A 17257-nucleotide genomic window follows, 5' to 3' on the forward strand; every position below is an offset into this window, starting at 1 on the left:
ATTGTAATGTTTAATTTTTGTAGTATGTTGGCTACCATTAGAGCAGCAAACATAGATTTCCAGATGTTTGTGAAGAGTCCCACAGTTATATTTTATATCTAGGGCTGTAGTAACAATTTCTGTTCAGCAGCCTAGAAAAACATTTCATGTCACAACAGGAAAGAAATATTACCATGGGCTTTTTCCCCCTCATTCCCTATATAGCAATTTCTGAATTTTTCAGTCAATGACAAATAAAAATGATGGTTTAAAAATTAAAACCACAGTCACTAAGGGCAGGACATAAATGTGCAGATGTTTTGTGATGCTCAAGAACTTTTCAGTCACAATGCTGTTGTGGAGAGGACTGGAAATCCATCAGAGTCAGACACTGTCAAAGACATTCCCTAAGCTACACTGTCTGAAAAGGCAGTTAACTTTTCATATTCTTTCCACATTTTCTTAAGGAAAAACAATCAAAACCACAAAACCTATTCATAATGGCTTGTATATAGCCCTCACTATTTTATTAGCAAGAGATTAACTGCAATCTGTTAATATAAGTGAGCAATTTAAATGCAGAGTTGACTGGGCAACCTGTGCAAGCCAGGAAAGCTGCATTGTCCTGAAACTGTTTACTAAATACCCATTTTTCTTCTCCAAGAAGGAAATTTTTTTGTAAGCTTCCCAGCTGTTTCTGTCACCTCTGTGCCTTAATGAAGTTATACAAATGGCTGCCTGAAAATCTTGTCTTTACTGCACCTACATGGCTAGACAAAAAACCAAGTTTTTAAAGACACTCCTTGTATCTGGTACATTTAATGCCTGTGCATGAAGGCAGACCTCCTGCCACCCAGGAGTTGGCAGACTGTGACCACACGTGTAGCATCAAGCCATCCTGACAGAGCACAAGCTTTTAATGCCACCTCTCTCTCTACTGTCCAGTAGTAGTTACAAGGATGGAAATAAAGATAAAAAATATAAATGGATGTCAGCTCCACCCTCTCCTGTTTATTTGCTTTTAATTAGTGAGATCACAGCTGAGATTTTTTTCCACTGCCTGGCCCAACTGTGCTTTGAAGGGTGCAGAAAGCTCTCCAACAATGTCAGGATTTCCCAAGCAACCACAAATTCTTGGAGCAAGAAAGCCATGGGCAGCTGTGCCACTTCCTAGCAAAAGGCAGCGGGGATGCTGCAAGTAAAGGCAATGTGGTGGGAGTACTGGCTTGTGCAAGACAGGTGGTCCAGAGGGGAAAGGCTGGCAGGTAGAGGGCCAGAAATTGTGCAGCCATGGTGAATTGTGATGTTGAAACTGCATCTCTGATGGCCTGGCCCCTTTTCAAAGCCTCAGGAATTGCCTGTCGTATGTGGCTTGTGTGAGGTGTCAGGTATCAGTTTTGCATAATGAAAAACACCATTACCACGTAAAGACAATTGATTAGGTGCAACATAGCAGAACTGTAATTAATTACTAGATATTATTTCTCACAAAAAGCATCTCCAAGATCACATTGCATTAGTCACAATATTGGACTGATGGAGCATAAACAAGGGTAATGATAAACACCGGTGAATGGAATTGGGAAGAGATGGTTATCAGGGTACCAGTGTGTTTCATGTGGAGTTTATTTAACAGTCTCATTAATGATCTGGAAAAGGAAGTGAATAACCATTTAATTAAGTTTGCATTTGATAGTAAATTAGAAGTTGCTGCAGACACCTCTGAGGACAGTGAAATAAATCAAAAGGAGCTAGAAGCTTGCAAGGTAAAAGAGGAAAATGAGATCTGGTATGAAGGGAAAAAAGTGAGCTAATCTCTCTGTAGCAAATAATCATGTAGCTATCAGTAGAGGAATTCTGAAGAAAGCAGTGTTGAAAGAGAGGTAGGGATGTTAATGGACTATACATTCCCTCACAGCTCAGATATATGTTTACAGAAGCAACGCATCAAGGAGCAGGAAGGTAATAGCCCTTCACTGCAGGGCTGTAGTGAGAAGCCATCTATAATGCTGCACTCTGTTTTGGGCACCCTGTTATCAGAGAGATATAGACAAATTGGAATGAGTTCAGAAAAGAGCCATAAAAATGATCCCATATCCCTGGAGATAATGACTTATGAAGAAAGATCAGAAGAAGTAAATGTGTAAGGCCTTGTCTGAAAGATGACTGAAGAAGGACAGGAAAACAATCCGCAAAAATGTGAGAGCAAAAAAGGGAGGAGGATAATTTATCATAGTAACTATTAGTAATATGATGAAATAATAAGTAACAACTATAAATTCTAAAAGGGCAACTTCTGGTTGAATGTAGGAAGAAATTTCTGACGGTGGAATTTGGGTTAGTTTGCAGAGAAGTTTTCCAGCGGTAAAAGTAAAAGCTGCATTCGAGTCATTTAAAATCAAATTGGACAACTCACTAGAAAATGCACCCTGCTATAGGGAGCAATATTGCATTGCCTAGGGAATAAGCTGGATGACTTAATATGATATTTCACACTCAGGTCTTTATGACTGTGATATTTTTAATATGCATGGTCAACTGTTTCAGGAAAATACACATTTCTTCTGCTGTCAGGCCTGATAATACAAACACTTGCATGCAAACATAACTTTAAAGAAGGCAAGTAGCTCTGCTGACAGCAGTGCACTGCTGACATGCAAAAACACAAGCCTGAGCTCTTCAAGTTTTTGCAGGCTGAGTCTTAGATCTTGAATTGTCAATATCAAGATGGTATTTACAGGTAACCACATTATTTATGAGTAGGTAAAGAAGTGTGCAAAATGGAAGATGTGGGTTGGAAGCTCCCGTGAAGATGTATCATTATTGTTATTTTTATGATTAATGCTATTACTGCTTATGACTGGTAGTGTAGGGTTAAACACTGTTTCTTAATTGTTCACCTTTTTGGTCTCCTGCTTTCACCTGTGGGCTGAGTGTTCATTAGACAGCATAAAACTGCTTTCTATAATGCTTTTTAACACTTAGTATTTTTAATATATCCTAAAATATCTGTGGAATGGGAAAAGAGACAAGGTGAAGTGAAAACTTGACTCTCCCCCAGATGAAAAATATGGCAAAGGCTATAGATTTAAATGGATATGAGAGTAACCCCATATTTTCCCCCCATTTATAGCAGTGTAATGTTGAAGTCGCTTCACTATTCATTAGCAGCAGAGACAAGCTCACAGGCATTCAAAGAGTATGCTCCCTAAAACAGCACTGTTCTTATACGTGGGGGTTTTATGTTTATGTTCCTGTTTTCTTCTCTTCCCTCCCTGTCCCACACCCAATGGGCTGTGTGTGGGGCTGGCAGCCTGGTGGTGCCGCAGTCCAATGCCCGCGCCTCGGGACTCTCCAGCAAGGGGTCGAGCAGCAGCAGCTCCAGTGAATCCGAGACCAGCTCAGAGTCTGACTCAGAGAGCGAAAGCAGCTCCAGCGAGAGTGACGGCAGCAAGCCCTCGCACTACTCCAGCCCAGAGGTAAGGGCTTCTCTGTGATTTAGGTGCCACTCCATTGCTACACACACTCACACCTTTTCCCAGCCAAACCAACACAAGGAGGCTGTGAGGAGATACATGAAAAAAAAAAATGGAAGAGAAAGGGCCAAGGATCCTCCTCCTGGCATGCTATGAAATGTAAGGGATGGTGCATCTTGGGGCAGATTAAAGCATTTGAAACAAAACTGAAGGAAGAAATAACCCTGTTACATTTTCCTGAAACTGGAGATGAGTGGGGCACCTTGCAAGTCACACAGCTTGCTTGAAATTTTATGCAACTCTGCCTCCATAGCAATGGCTTGCTTAGTGTGTAAGTCTTGTTGTGGGCTCCCAGCACTGCAAGGGAACTAAAGGCTTCTCTACACAGGGAAGCTATTATAAAATCAGTTTGAGGGTAGAGTTTTAAAAGAAACCAGTTGTTCACTCATGCACTTCCCTTTCCTCACTCTCTAAGTGAATTATTCTCTCCTGCTGCAGCCTTTATGTGATTTCTTTCAATTCACCTCCAAAATGGACTAAACTGAATTACTCATGGTGCAAAACACTGAGCCCAAACTAGTCATCTGGAAAGCTAGCACTGAAAATTTCCACATGTAGACAAGCCCTAGCCAAACTACAATTAAGCTGCCAGTGCTGTGACACCTTCTGCTTTCACCTCTGCAGAAAGCTCAACAGACAAAACAAAGCTGCTTTTTCTGTTCTGCTTTTCTACCAGGATTGACATTTTTACATGTCTTGGTCAATACACACATTTAGAATTAATCTATGAACTCCACAGCCACATCACACACATTAATGTATGTAAAAATATTCAAAAATCTAGCGGCAAGATTGTAAATACACATGAAATACAGTCTGTCTATTTTCCTACTCCACATAAACCATCCAATCACTAGAATCCTCCCCCCAAAACGATGTCTTACCTATTCTCTCACCCTGAAAAAAAATCATGCTGTAAAAACAGCAAACCTTTCCTCATATTTGCCTTGGTTATTTGGAGACATATTTCCAACTGAGCAAAATGCAGTACTCACATAAACATCCTTAATATATTTTTCTCAGGTTCTGTCACTTTTGTTCCTTTTTTAACACTTACCTTCTGTATTTCCTTCACTGTATTTTCAGACCCATTTCCAGTTAATTCTCCTCTCACTTTGTCCACTTCCTACATCTGTCTCTTCTTTTCAGTCTCTTGCTGCTCTCCCTGCAGTACCTCATGTCTTATTTCCCATTCTAAGCTTTCTTATCTGACCTGTTAAGACCTTGTTCTCTGTCTGCTTAATTCCCTGCTGGAATTTGTGCAAAGATCTCATTCTTGGTCTCTTCTCTCCCTATGGGATCTCAAAAGGTGGAAGAAAAGGGGCAGAGAGGAGAAATAAAGGGGAAGGAAATATGAGATGAAAGGAGGAGAAGCACAGGAAGGGAGGAGTGGTTACTGTCTAGGCAGATACCCATGCTGCTTGGGCCCAAGAGCAGAAATCCCTCAGAGAATCCACAAAGCAAATTAACTGAGGCAGGTCTTGGATTTCATGAAGTCCAGCAGAGAACTAAGTCATGGAAACATGGAGGAAGGAAGTGCCTCCTCTTCAGCATTTTATACATATCCTCTCGAGATCTGTCAAACTACTTTTGCACAGAGTCTGAGCTGTCAGTGATCATTGTCACAAAACAGCTGCCCCACTCCAACAGATTGCTTGTCTCTTTGCATTATATTTGTGTGGTTTGCCTTCTAGGACATGCTGTATGAAACATGCCTACACAAAAATGTAAGTGACTCACAAATGTGATGGCTGCAGTGATTTTCATAGGCAATTTTCATCCCTTGATGGGATCTAGGAGACAGCACACACAGGGTATGGATGTCCCAAGGAAGTAGAATGAATACCTGTGTTTTCCCCAAGGGGAAATGCTTTCCCAGGGCTGTCATATGACTGATGGAACCAGTTCAAATGTGCTCAAGTGATATCTCTGACTGGAAGTCCTTTTAGCTTTGAATAAATGCTGTAACTTACATTTATGCATCCAGTGAAGCCATCTTCTAAAGTATATGCCAGTTTCTTACCCAGTAAATAGAAAGAGGTCCTTGGAAGTTCACTAAAGGGAGGCCATGTCCACCTAAGTTTAAGTAGTGGACTCAATTCTAGATTTAGTCTTAAAATTAATGTAACCTATTGGCTAAGAAAAAAAAAAAAAAAAAAAAAAAAAAAAGGTAAATACATCTTGGTTTTTGATTTAGCATTAACCAGTGCTTTCAGGTTCAATGAATTTGAGTAGTCCAGCACAACACTGGGCAGAAACTCCATAATTAAAGGTTGGGAGGAACTTAATGTAGAAACCTGCAAACCATTATGATGCCTTCATTCTTTTCCCTCCCCTGCCCAATAATGTGAAACATTATATGCACATACTCAAAGATTTTTATTTCTGGGACAGTGTATCTTCTGCATTTGAGGTTATATAACAATTCAAGTGCTGTTTCATGTCTTCTGTAATTTTTTCCTCATCTCATTTTGAGATTTTCAAGTTGTCCTTAGGTGTTTAAATGCAGTTGCCTAGAGTGAAAAAGCAGCTCATTGTAAAGCATACATATAAAGTAGATTAGATGAATTGCACCCTAAAAGTGTCTGTTTCTTTCCATTGACTATTTAGAGCCAGTAGTGACTAGCTCAGCTGTCTTCACTTTATGTCTGCAGTAAACTAAGAATAATGGCTGAGCTAGAACAGGAGACAACATTCAGACTGGTTTCAGTGATGTGGACAAATTAAGGTGCCTCAGACATTAATGGGAGTAGTTAAAGTTTTGTGGACTGCCAAACCTAAAATTATGAACAAGGAACTGAGACTTCTATCTCCTGTTTCTTTGCTGAAGTAATGAATTCTTTGAATGACCTTAATTAATGTCATCTGGAAAACAACGACGTCTTATCCTTTATCAGGTGGTTGAAAAAAAATTGGGTGTCAATTATATAGAAAAAGCTACATTTCTAAAGCTAAAAATTTGGTTTGTTTGTTCTTTGTTCCATTGAATTATCCTGCAGGCCTTTACTAAAGCTGTCTTTGGTTAGACAACCACAAATTCCTGCTATGAGGGAGGATTAGAGTGGGGAATGGGCAGGAAGGAAGCAGAGAATCTATCCCATGGGACAAAGGATCACTGGCCTCACCAACAGTAACCAGTCCAGAAGAGAAAGATGCCCCTTTCTGCAATGGCCTTTGCAGATTTCACTGTTCTGACTACTTCACAACCATTAGTTTCTTCCTCCTTTTTAAGGAGTCACATATCGGAATTTTACCACTTGATCATCTGTAGACACTATAGTTACTTTTTCAAAGAGGATTCATGGGTTTTGGCTGTCCTGCAGACTATTATTGACAAAGACTGAAAACTACACTCTCCCTTCCCTCCAGAAAGCTCTTTGTGCCATTCCCTTGTGTTAGGCACAGCACACATGTCCCTTACAGTATATGTTTGCTGTGCTTAACACATGGGAATGCCCAGTTCTAATTTGTTAAAGCACTAGCAGCAGTGTTAATAGTAGCAATATAATCCAATAGTAATAATAATAATCGTCATCGTTGCCGTCTGTGCCTTAAACATAACGAGAAAGCACCACGTGTATGGGCATTACCCTGAGTGAAGTATTTGATAACAGGCAGCACAAGCAAGTTACCACAAGGGTAAATTAGTATATGGATTTACAATAGACAGAGTAGCTTGTAGGGATGGTGGGCTAAGTCCATGCATATGTTATGGGCTCTCATATCTCTCAGTGAAAGTGGTGTTGTACTTCAAGTTTGCCACATATTAGCCACGCCTTAGGTCCCTCTTTGTAGTAACAAGCATAGAGTGACCTCATTACACTGGCATTGTTTAACAGCCCTTTATCCTAGAAAGCGTTTCTGGATAACGTTTTGACAAGTTCCTTTTTGGATGCATGCCATTCATGCCTCTGGTTGCAATTGCAGCCTTAAAGAGATCTGAGATATATAGACATGCTGCGTGGGAATCATCCCACCCAAATTTGCACACTTCTCCTGTAGATACCTACATCTGCTACCACCTCAGCCTCCCCTTTACGGTCTGTGGAGAGGAAAAGACGTTTTTAGGGCCCAGCTCATCTGGCCTATTTCATATGTCTATTTCAAGAGGGAATTTTTCACACCCTAGAAGGGTAGTTCACTGACTGGAGAAGGAACTTGTTGACTAGCTAAGATATAGGTGTCTATGTTGTACAGATGAATCCACCCACAATGTTTAAGGAAATGTATCACATCCTGTTTCTTCATGAAGCCTGGCACAAGTGTATGTTGATCCCTGAAAGTATCTTAGTTCTGTTAAGTTTCCTGGCTTGAGTTTTCATGCCAAACCTATATTTAATTGCAAGTCAGCTGACCAACCTATATTTAATTGCAAATCAGCTGATCACAGACTGTTACTCCTATTACCAGTGCCCATCTGGACAGCACTGGCTTTACCCCAGTTGAAAACAGCACAGTTCTCTAAAAGGCCCTAGGGGCAGCATTTTTCCATGACATCAAAACCAATGGGCAGAGAGCATTTTGGTACCAGAATACTCTGCATATATATTCATATGTATTTCTGTCCTTATGTGCTGCTGAAAAACTTCCAATTCAAGCAAACCAACTTTTCTTCCATAGAATGGTGTGTGGAGCAGAAATTGGGGATTTTCTTTTTCTCCCACAAATAATTACAATTAGGCATGTATAATAGATGGGCAAAAATTTTCAAGTGCATTTTCCCAGTCCATTTTTTTACCAGTCCTGCTATCTATTCTTTGCTGTCATGATTTGTTCTCTTGCAAGGTGCCTTCTTTTTTTTTTTCAATGTGATCTCAAAGTACAGTAATTTTCAGTTAGAACAATCAATTGAATAAATTACTTCCAAAAATGAACTGGCATCACTTGTGTACACTGGGAATCTCAAATATTCAGAAATGGTATCAGGGCCCAAAATTAGTGAGAAAAGTTTTAAAATTCCAATTTTTAAAGTTTGGATTCTTTTAATTCACCTGATAGGCTGCAGACATTTTACTTTTATCAGATGAATCTTAAAGTATTTTTTTAGCAGACAGATCTTAGGAGGCTTTTTCAGAAGCCACAAGGATTGGCATTTTTATTTAACTAAACCTCAAAAGTGCACATGAAACTCCAGACAAAACCAGTGAAGCTGGTAACACTGTTGGATCCTTTTGAATAAACTTCATAGTTGGTGGATAGGTTGGTAGGACCATAGGTGTTATGCCTAAATAGCAGGCAGACTACTCTAGGAAAGTCCTGCACTGCCAGGTTATGACGCTGCAGCATTGAAATCCATGAGCCACCATTTTGAAGAATTACAAGATACATAAGGAGGCAGAATGGGATGTAACAGATGAATTGGAAGTTTTTTTGAACTTCCAAGCAACACTCACTCTGACCTATCCTTATGGGCAGAGGTGTATTTTTCCTCACGTGCTTCTGATGTGTCTCCTTTCCTGAAATACTTCTGAACAGTGGAAAGACTTCCATGTATAGTGAACCTTTCATTATATACCCAGTAAATTCAGTATGTGCACAGTGAATGGCACCAAACAAATCTATCTGTATTTTCAACAGCAACAAAAAAAAATGCTGTTCATTTTTAGATAAAGAGTTAAGGGCTGTAAAAATACAGCTTCATCCAAGAGAAATATTGACTATCCATTTTCAAGATTTACAGCACAGGAAAGAAATTCTTCATGTAAGATATTAGGGAGTATGCTTTAAGAAACGTAAATGTAAGTCAGCCCTGCAAACTTCCCATAGGTCTGGGCTAGCTCAGTAATGAGTAAATTAGACACTTTAGCTAGAAGGAATATTTTTATCATATGAATTCCAATGTCTAATTTTTTTGCTTATTTTAGGAGCCTTTGCTCCATGTAGAGTGCATACAATCCTCAGTGGGTGATTCTGAGGGCGCCCTTGGCTGTACAAGAAACTTGTGTTGCCCTCAGGCACCTACTTTAAATAAGAAATAAGATACTCTTTTAAGTTAGAGACTGTGGATATTCTCTCTTGAGCAAACTTTCTTCCAGAGCATTGATGGTTTTCATGTTCAACTCATGACACAGTTTTTGATTATGCACATGCAATAGCCTAGTGAACCAAATATTGGTTCCATCTGAGGAAATTAGGAAATTTTTCACTTTGGCTTTTGTGAGGTTAGGTTATGGCTAGTCATCTACTCCATCATCTATTTCTTTCTGGGGTCTTTGCCTTTCCTCTTCATTTTATCACATTCAAATTACTGATTGCAAGAAGCACTAGAAAACAGTCACACGTTGTTCTGAAATAACATTGTCTCAGCTGTGGTTACATATGAAATCATGATTATCCCACTTCTTCCCTGTCCTAACACCATTATGTTTTAGACGTGCTCTTACAACTTGATAGTGTTGTGACAGACATTAAAAGAAAAACTAACAGCCACACAATACTCAGAAAATGAACCCTTGACAGCAGCACCACACAACAAATGTTTGTGGATTATAATGTCAATAGCAGGCAGGTTACATGAAGTGCCTGGTTAGCCCTCCAACTCCCCACCACGTGCCACTTTGTATGCTTCTTAAATGCTTTCTGTACTTACTGCAGTAGCACAGGACACAAAATGCACACCCCTGCCTTTCCTGATAGCTATTCTCCCCTAGCCTCAGCTGTACCCTGCCTTGTTTTTCTCCCTTCCTATCGCCATTGCATTTTTTTCTATTTGGAAACTTGGAAGCGTTTCCCGGTAGAGCCAATGGCAGTACTGCTGTTGTGAATCACCCTCGGAAATGATGCATCACAGAAGCCCTTCTCCTTCTCATCTCCAAACCCCATTCTGAAACAAAAAACATCCCTGAATGCAAGGCATGAGCCCTGTCCTGCAACGCAGGGCCAGTGCCAAGGGGTTGCCATAGGCTGGGGCGGCTCTTGGGCCGAAGGAAAATCTCTGTGGTGCCCGGAGGGATGCGACGTTTCGCTGTCCCAGAGGGATGCCCGGGGTGGGGGCAGCAGGGCCTCGCACTAAGCTCTTTGCCGTGTTTCCCTTTCAGCCTGAGCCGCCTTCGTCCAACAAGTGGCAGCTGGACAAGTGGCTGAACAAAGTCACCCCTCACAAAGCACCCATCCTAACCCACCCCGATGGCCCGGCGCTGGAAGCCCATCCCTACTACGGCCGCGTGAAGGCAGAGCGGCAGGAAGGACAGAAGACCCCGGCTGAGGGCCCGGCCGAGCATCGCAGTGAGGAGAGCCGCACCGCCGCCGCCGCCGCCGCCGCCGGGGACGGGCCGCGGCCCAGGACCGCCAACAAAGCGCCAGGCAGCAAGGGCAGCCGGCAGAAGTCGCCCCTCGCTGCCGACGGCGGGCCGCCGAGGCGGGCATCAGGGAAGAAGGCACCGCGGCGAGCCGAGAGGAGCTCCGCCGGAGACGGGCCCCCCTGCCCCAGCGCAGAGGAGCCCCCCCGGAGCCACGGCTTCCCTGAGAGCGCTGCTGGCGAGGCGCCCAGGGCCCGGCCCGGCGGCTGCAGAGCGGGGCACCGCCGGGAGCCCCGCTCAGCTGCAGCTGGTGAGAAGCGTCGGGCCCGAGGGCCGAGCAAAACGGCGCCCAAATCCAAGGAGTTCATCGAGACCGAGTCTTCATCCTCATCATCCTCCTCCGACTCAGGCTCTGAGTCGGAGCGAGAGGAGCGCCCGCTGCCCAAGGCTCCAGCGGCAGCCGGGCCTGAGCCGCGGGGTGCCAGGGACGCGGGGACCGGCACCGCCAGCAAACCCCACGGCGGCTGCAGTGCCTTTGGCTCTATTAATGCCAGGACTAGTAGTGAAATAGCAAAGGAGCTGGAGGAACAGTTTTACACCCTGGTTCCTTTCGGTAGGAATGAGCTCCTGTCTCCTCTGAAAGACAGTGATGAGGTAAAGTCGCTGTGGGTCAACATTGACTTGGCTCTTTTGTCCAGGATTCCAGAGCGTTTGCCCGAAGAACCGCTGGCCATGAGCGCCGGAGCAAACCAGGCGGCCAGCTTCCCGCAGGGTAGTAGTGCTGAACCCCCCGCAGAGAAGGGTTTACCGAAATCTAGAAGGAAACGCAAGGTGAGCTGCTGGGGAACCGATCAGAGGGGGTAAGGGAGCCTCCAGCAAGTGGGAGGCTAACACCACTTGCGCCCACGTCCAGTGTTCGATGGCAGCATCTTCTCCAGGCTGGCCTTTCAGAGCTGGGATTTGTCCCTGCTTTCCACGCAGGGACTGGCCAAACCCCAGAGGAAATGCCAGCCCTGAAGGTGATGAAATTCCTGGCCTCGAGGGATCACAGCTCCTTGGAGACAGCGTTGACTGCTGTGTGTGTGCCTTTGCGTGCCTTAGCAAAGGCACTGCCGTTACAGTAGCGTAATTTTCTCTCCTGAGACTTCTCTCAAAACCTGTGCATTTGGAAATGATGCTCAGGTCAGCGAAGGGACAACTGTCTGCTGCCTTGTCGTAGTCAATACAGTATCACTGCTTGTATGGTAAAAGAAGAGGCAGCATCTTTTTTTCCCTTCTGGATACAGTATCACTGCTTGCTTGTATGGTAAAAGAAGAGGCAGCATCTTTTTTTCCCTTCTGTCTGTTAGCAAGAGGCAAACCCTTCAGTCCCAGCAGGGAGCCCTGGCTTTGTGAGGGATGCATTCTCAGACTGGTTCTGGATCCTGGATCCTGGCTCCCTCATACCCTGGTGGCCCCATTTTCCCTTGGGGCTATAGGTGTAGGAGCAGGACCACAGTCCATTAGCTGCCTTGTCCTCAGCAGCACTGTCACCGTGCTTGGGTGGGCACAGCCCTCTGCTCACATCCACCCTTCTGCCCTGCTTCTCCCACTCACTTTCTGGTGCCAAGGGGAAAGCCCCCTCCACTCCACAGCCAAAGCTGTCCACCAAGCAGGCTTTCTGGTCTGTTTGTACCAATCTGATCCAAAAGTCATTCTGTACTGGAATCACCATCTGCTCAATTTCTGAACAGTTTTGCTGTGCAACCAATCATCTATTATCCTCTAAGCTACTGTATGTGTGCAGAGAGATCTGTATATTTTTTGAGTACCATTTATCTAAAGCAGCCTTCCATATTGTTTTACCTTTCTTCTTCTTTTCTTTTTTTTTTTTTGTCCTTCTTTTTTTAGTATCTGAAAGGTGGCAACCCTGGTTCAAGTGGGAAAGTGGTGAAAACCAAGTTTTATATTGTACCCCTTTTCTTACATGCTGCCTCTTTAGATTTTATTTTTTAAGACATGGACCAATTGTCTCTGATCCATGTTAATTATATACTCAAACTAAGTAAGGTCATTTGTAACAAAATGACAGAAAATACCAATCCCTGACTTGCTGAAATATTTTTGGATCTGTAGTAAATCCAATCCATAAGAAATTATTACTTTTTTCTTCACTCAGTGTGAGAATGAAGAAGAGTGCAGAGACATCAAGAAGACCCACTTAGAGCGAGAGAGTTCTTCACGATTAGCTGCCTCTGCCCAAAGCATCACAACAGCAAATCACTGCAATATAAATGAAAATAGGTAAGCTTTTTCCTTCTTAGTTACCACTGAATCATACAACTAGTTGCAGTTTATTGTCAGGTGTTATTTTTTTCCTTTAGTAGGACTTATTTTTTAATTATTGCATTTTATGTTGAAAAATTAAGCGCTGCAGTCTCTGTTCTTCTGGTTTAATGATGAAATTAGTATCTCCTGACACATTCATGTACTTGCATTTTCTTCCTGTTGCACAAAGAAGTTGTGAGCTCAAGTGTGAAGCTCATGGAACAGGTAATTTTGGCTAGAGCAGTGTGATTGTCCAAGACATATTCCCTAACACTGTGTTGTAGGCAGCAATTCACATATACAACCATCTTATAGCCCTTTCTTTACTTAGACTTTCGTTACTTTCTTTACTTACAAGTTTCAAGGTTTAAGTTTGGCTGTATAAAAAGAATTATGTATCAGTTCTGTGGAAAAGATCAAAAAAATATTCATAACAATGCCTGCAATACTCAGCTCCAGAATATATTTGAGAATCAGTATTTTTGAGATTACAAGCATTCCATTCTGTGTAATTAGTAAGTATTCCAGGACAAGGAATTTAAGACTTTTTAAAAAGTGAGATTTTCAAAGGATATAGGGCATGAAACAAAAAATGAATATTTAGAATTTGCTGGCATGGTTTATGCACACAGAGCCCTATCAATGTCAGAGCAATCACACTTGAGTCTCTCTGGGGGCTTCCAGCAGTCAAACTTAGACATGCATGGTTTCAGAGTTCAGCTGCATGCTGCTTGGTACATGCTGGTTATCAGTATTTTTTTTTAATTATTTTTCTGGTTTTTCTGGTAGTATCAGGGTACTTCTTGGGTTGAAACTGCTACAAAATAAGAAAGAAAATATTTGTATTTATTGTAGTAGACTTTTCTGTTGTACACATCTTTGATGAGATTGAGCAATTATTGTCATTAATACTGGAAAAAATCTCAAAGAAAACTGATATATATAGTGTTTATTCAAAAATATGCATTCAATTTCTTTGTCTTGACATGTCACACACGTTTTATGAAGTGAAAACAATGCCCAGAACAGTTCCTTTCTTGTGGGTGGTTGCATGCAAACATGCTGTTCTTGTTACCCCCAGTGTCATATGTTTTATGTTGCATTAATTTTCAGAGACTAGCATGGCTGTCATAGCTTGCTGTGTCACAGGGTTAATTCTGTGCTTCTTGGAAGCAAGACAACAATTTGTGTTTTTCTTGACATTATATTCAGTACTTCCAGTAGCAACTGTATATTAGAGGACCAAAGAGTTTCTGAAATGTGCAGTTGCCTCCTAGCTCCTACAGTTGCCTCCTGGTGTGCTCTGCTTCCAAGATGTTTCTGTGGTTTGTGCCACAGTGTAGGACATGATATCAAATGCTGGTATTCCCACAGCTGAGGAAAGGCTACCGAGGCTGTAGCTAAACCAGCAGTGCAGATATCAGGACCTCCAGGTCGTCTTGCAGCCAGCATCTGCTCATGCTGCCACATCCCCTCTCCAGTTACACCATGCCTCTGAGGTTCTCCTGTAAATATACTCAAGAAATGTGTTTGAAACCAAAACTCTTTCTTTTCCTTTTCCTTTTCCTTTTCCTTTTCCTTTTCCTTCTTCTTTACCTTTTCCTTTTTCTTCTTGCTTTTCCTTTCTCCTTTCTTTTTTTTCTTTTTCACCTCCTGTCTCTTTTACTAAGTCTTTTTCTTTTCCTATTTTATCTTTCTTTTTCTCTGGCTTTGTCCTTTTATTTTGGGGGTTTTTTTTGACAGATTAGTATTATTCATCTCCCAGTAAAACCACCCAGACAGTTTTGGCAGCACAGCTGAGGGCTGGTAGCAATGAGAGGAGCAAGACTGCCTTCAGCCATAAGCATTTTCTATTGTGGAATTATAGTCTGAGAGGCAGACTAAGATCCTGTTTGACAAGAAAGGCTGCAGGCTCAGAGATACCCCAAATCTCTTGCACCTATATCAGATCCACAGTCTGCCCATTCCCAGCAGATCACAGCTCTGACCGTCCTCTGCTGCGAGTTGTCCTGCATGGCCTCTCAGTATAAGATTTGCTGCTGTACTTTGCCTGCTCACACTATGTTTAGGTGTGCCCTACTCAGTGACCACAGGCCATGTGTGCAGCACAAATAGAAATTTCAGCTACTCCTCACAAGTTCAGGGCTAGGTTTTTGAGGGCTGGATATACTTACAAAAAGCCGTGGCTTGCCTTGGTTGCTTTCATCCCACACTTTGACAGTGATGTATAAACATGGGAGGCCAATGCATGAGTTTATGTTTGAAAAGAGGAGAAGAAATGACAGGATCAGCCTGCACATTCAACATAGTGCTAAAGATGTTGTTTTTCTTAGGAGGAGAAGAAGGGCACAGTTGTCTATCTTTCACACTCTGAGTCTTGCTTTTGTAAATGCCAATTGGTCATTAAAGCAAAACAGTTGACATGGTGTTTTAAAGGTACTGTGCCATGTGAAACAGTAAAGGTTCTGAATTACAATTCATGGCTTCTTCTTTTACAGCTACTTTTTAAAGACTTGCCAGATAAATGGACAAATATATGATAAGAGCACATTTAATTAGCTCTGTTCCCTAAAATTATGTGCAGAAGTGAAGTGTAGTTTTTACTGTATTCTTTTTTGTGATTCCATTAAGTGTATATTGTCTGATACAGTAACTATAAAGAAATGAGAATTGTCCATAAAAAGTAATAGGCTGAATAAAGGGGAATGTGACAGGGAAAGGTATAGTGTTAAAATTGTCTTTCTGACCTTAATCGCAGTTTTAGTCTTAATGCCAACTATCTTCTTAAAAAAACTTGAATTTTTTGTGTGTTGTTTTAAGATTTTCAGCTAAACATTTTCTTCAAATTAGTGCATCTGAAATTTATTTCTAGGCATATTTATATGGTTTCTGACTTCTCATCCAAAACTTCTCCCAAATAAATGAAAGCTGAAAATACTATCTGTGTTACAGCTTTCTGCTTTAGAAGATAGAGCAGCTCCCATTTCTCTGTGTCTACTGTTTGCATATGTTTCCTTTTGTCTGCATTATCAGCCTATCTTTCTTAGTCTTCAAAATCTGTATTAGATTAGTATAAAGACTGCTACCAAAGGCTAGGCACTGAGCACAAAGACAAACCAGTCATCTTTAAACACATTTCCTGTTTTAGTTCACATATGGTTTTATTGCCATGGCTTATAAATTGTCACCTGTAATGGTGAAATAGGGCTCCATAACCTGAACTTACACTTCAGAGCCTAATCTTCATCTCCAGCTATCCCTTAAGAAATGGTGAGCAAGTAGCCATTTATCTCTGTATTTTTTTCCAAGTACTCTGATACAGACTTTATATTAACTCCAGAATGACAATTTGCCTTGAAGGGAAAGAGAAGAAACATGATACAAATTTGTAAATGAACTCTTGGTCCCAATACTGTTAGCTCGTTTCCAGATACCAATAGACTTAATCCTGCCAGCAGGTTTTAAATTCAAAGTTTTGGTAATATATAAAACATTTACCTTTCTCAAAGCCAGCTTTGTGACACTCCATTACTGTAATTTCCATTTCCAGCTTGGCAATACCAATAAATAAAAATGAGAAAATGCTTCGGTCACCCGTCTCTCCCCTCTCTGATGCATCAAAACACAAATATTCCAACGATGATTTAACTTCCTCCAGCAGACCTAATGGCAGCAGTCTATTACCTTCAATCTCCTCCAGCAAAAAACATAAGGGTGAAATCCAGTCACAGCCACATCCTGGGGACTTCAATGTAAGTGTATGCTGTTGTTCACAATATAAAGCTTAGCAGTATATTTTCTACTTTGTATTGCAGTCTGTGATAGTTTTGCAGAATGTTATGCAAAAAAATAAAAAAAGTTGTAATAATGAATGTTATTTTCTAAGTTCAGTTTTCTGGTTTTGAGTTTAGTAAGGCATAGAAGAAAGGAAAGAGGGCAGGCTGTAAAACAAGCAAATAGCAAAGGCTACATAAGCAAAAGGTAAAAGCTAATGGCCCAAAACGAATGGCTTTAGGCCTCCAGAGCATTGCTTGGGCATAATGCAAGCCCCCTACATTCATGGTGCATAAGGCCCCTTCTGTATAAGGGCTCACTCAGCCATTGCCTAACCATGGGTGTGCCTGCAGACAAATTCTTCCATCTGTCTTAGAACAAACTTCTTCAGATTCTGCTTATGCCAGTGACATCTTAGCACCA

The 17257-nt window shown here is 41.7% G+C and overlaps 1 protein-coding gene across 1 annotated transcript in view; it reads left to right on the top strand.

Moving 5' to 3' along the window:
- AFF3 (AF4/FMR2 family member 3) overlaps window positions 1–17257 on the top strand; it is a 273293-nt gene that overhangs the window by 227887 nt on the left and 28149 nt on the right. The window contains exons 12-15 of the mRNA XM_041468410.1: window positions 3293–3458; window positions 10553–11584; window positions 12912–13036; window positions 16611–16812. Of these exons, the coding sequence (XP_041324344.1) occupies window positions 3293–3458; window positions 10553–11584; window positions 12912–13036; window positions 16611–16812 (1525 nt within the window). The remainder of the gene's footprint in view (window positions 1–3292; window positions 3459–10552; window positions 11585–12911; window positions 13037–16610; window positions 16813–17257) is intronic.

Source organism: Pyrgilauda ruficollis, unplaced genomic scaffold, assembly GCF_017590135.1.
Source record: "Pyrgilauda ruficollis isolate IOZ18807 unplaced genomic scaffold, ASM1759013v1 scaffold22, whole genome shotgun sequence".
NCBI classification, from domain to species: domain Eukaryota; kingdom Metazoa; phylum Chordata; class Aves; order Passeriformes; family Passeridae; genus Pyrgilauda; species Pyrgilauda ruficollis.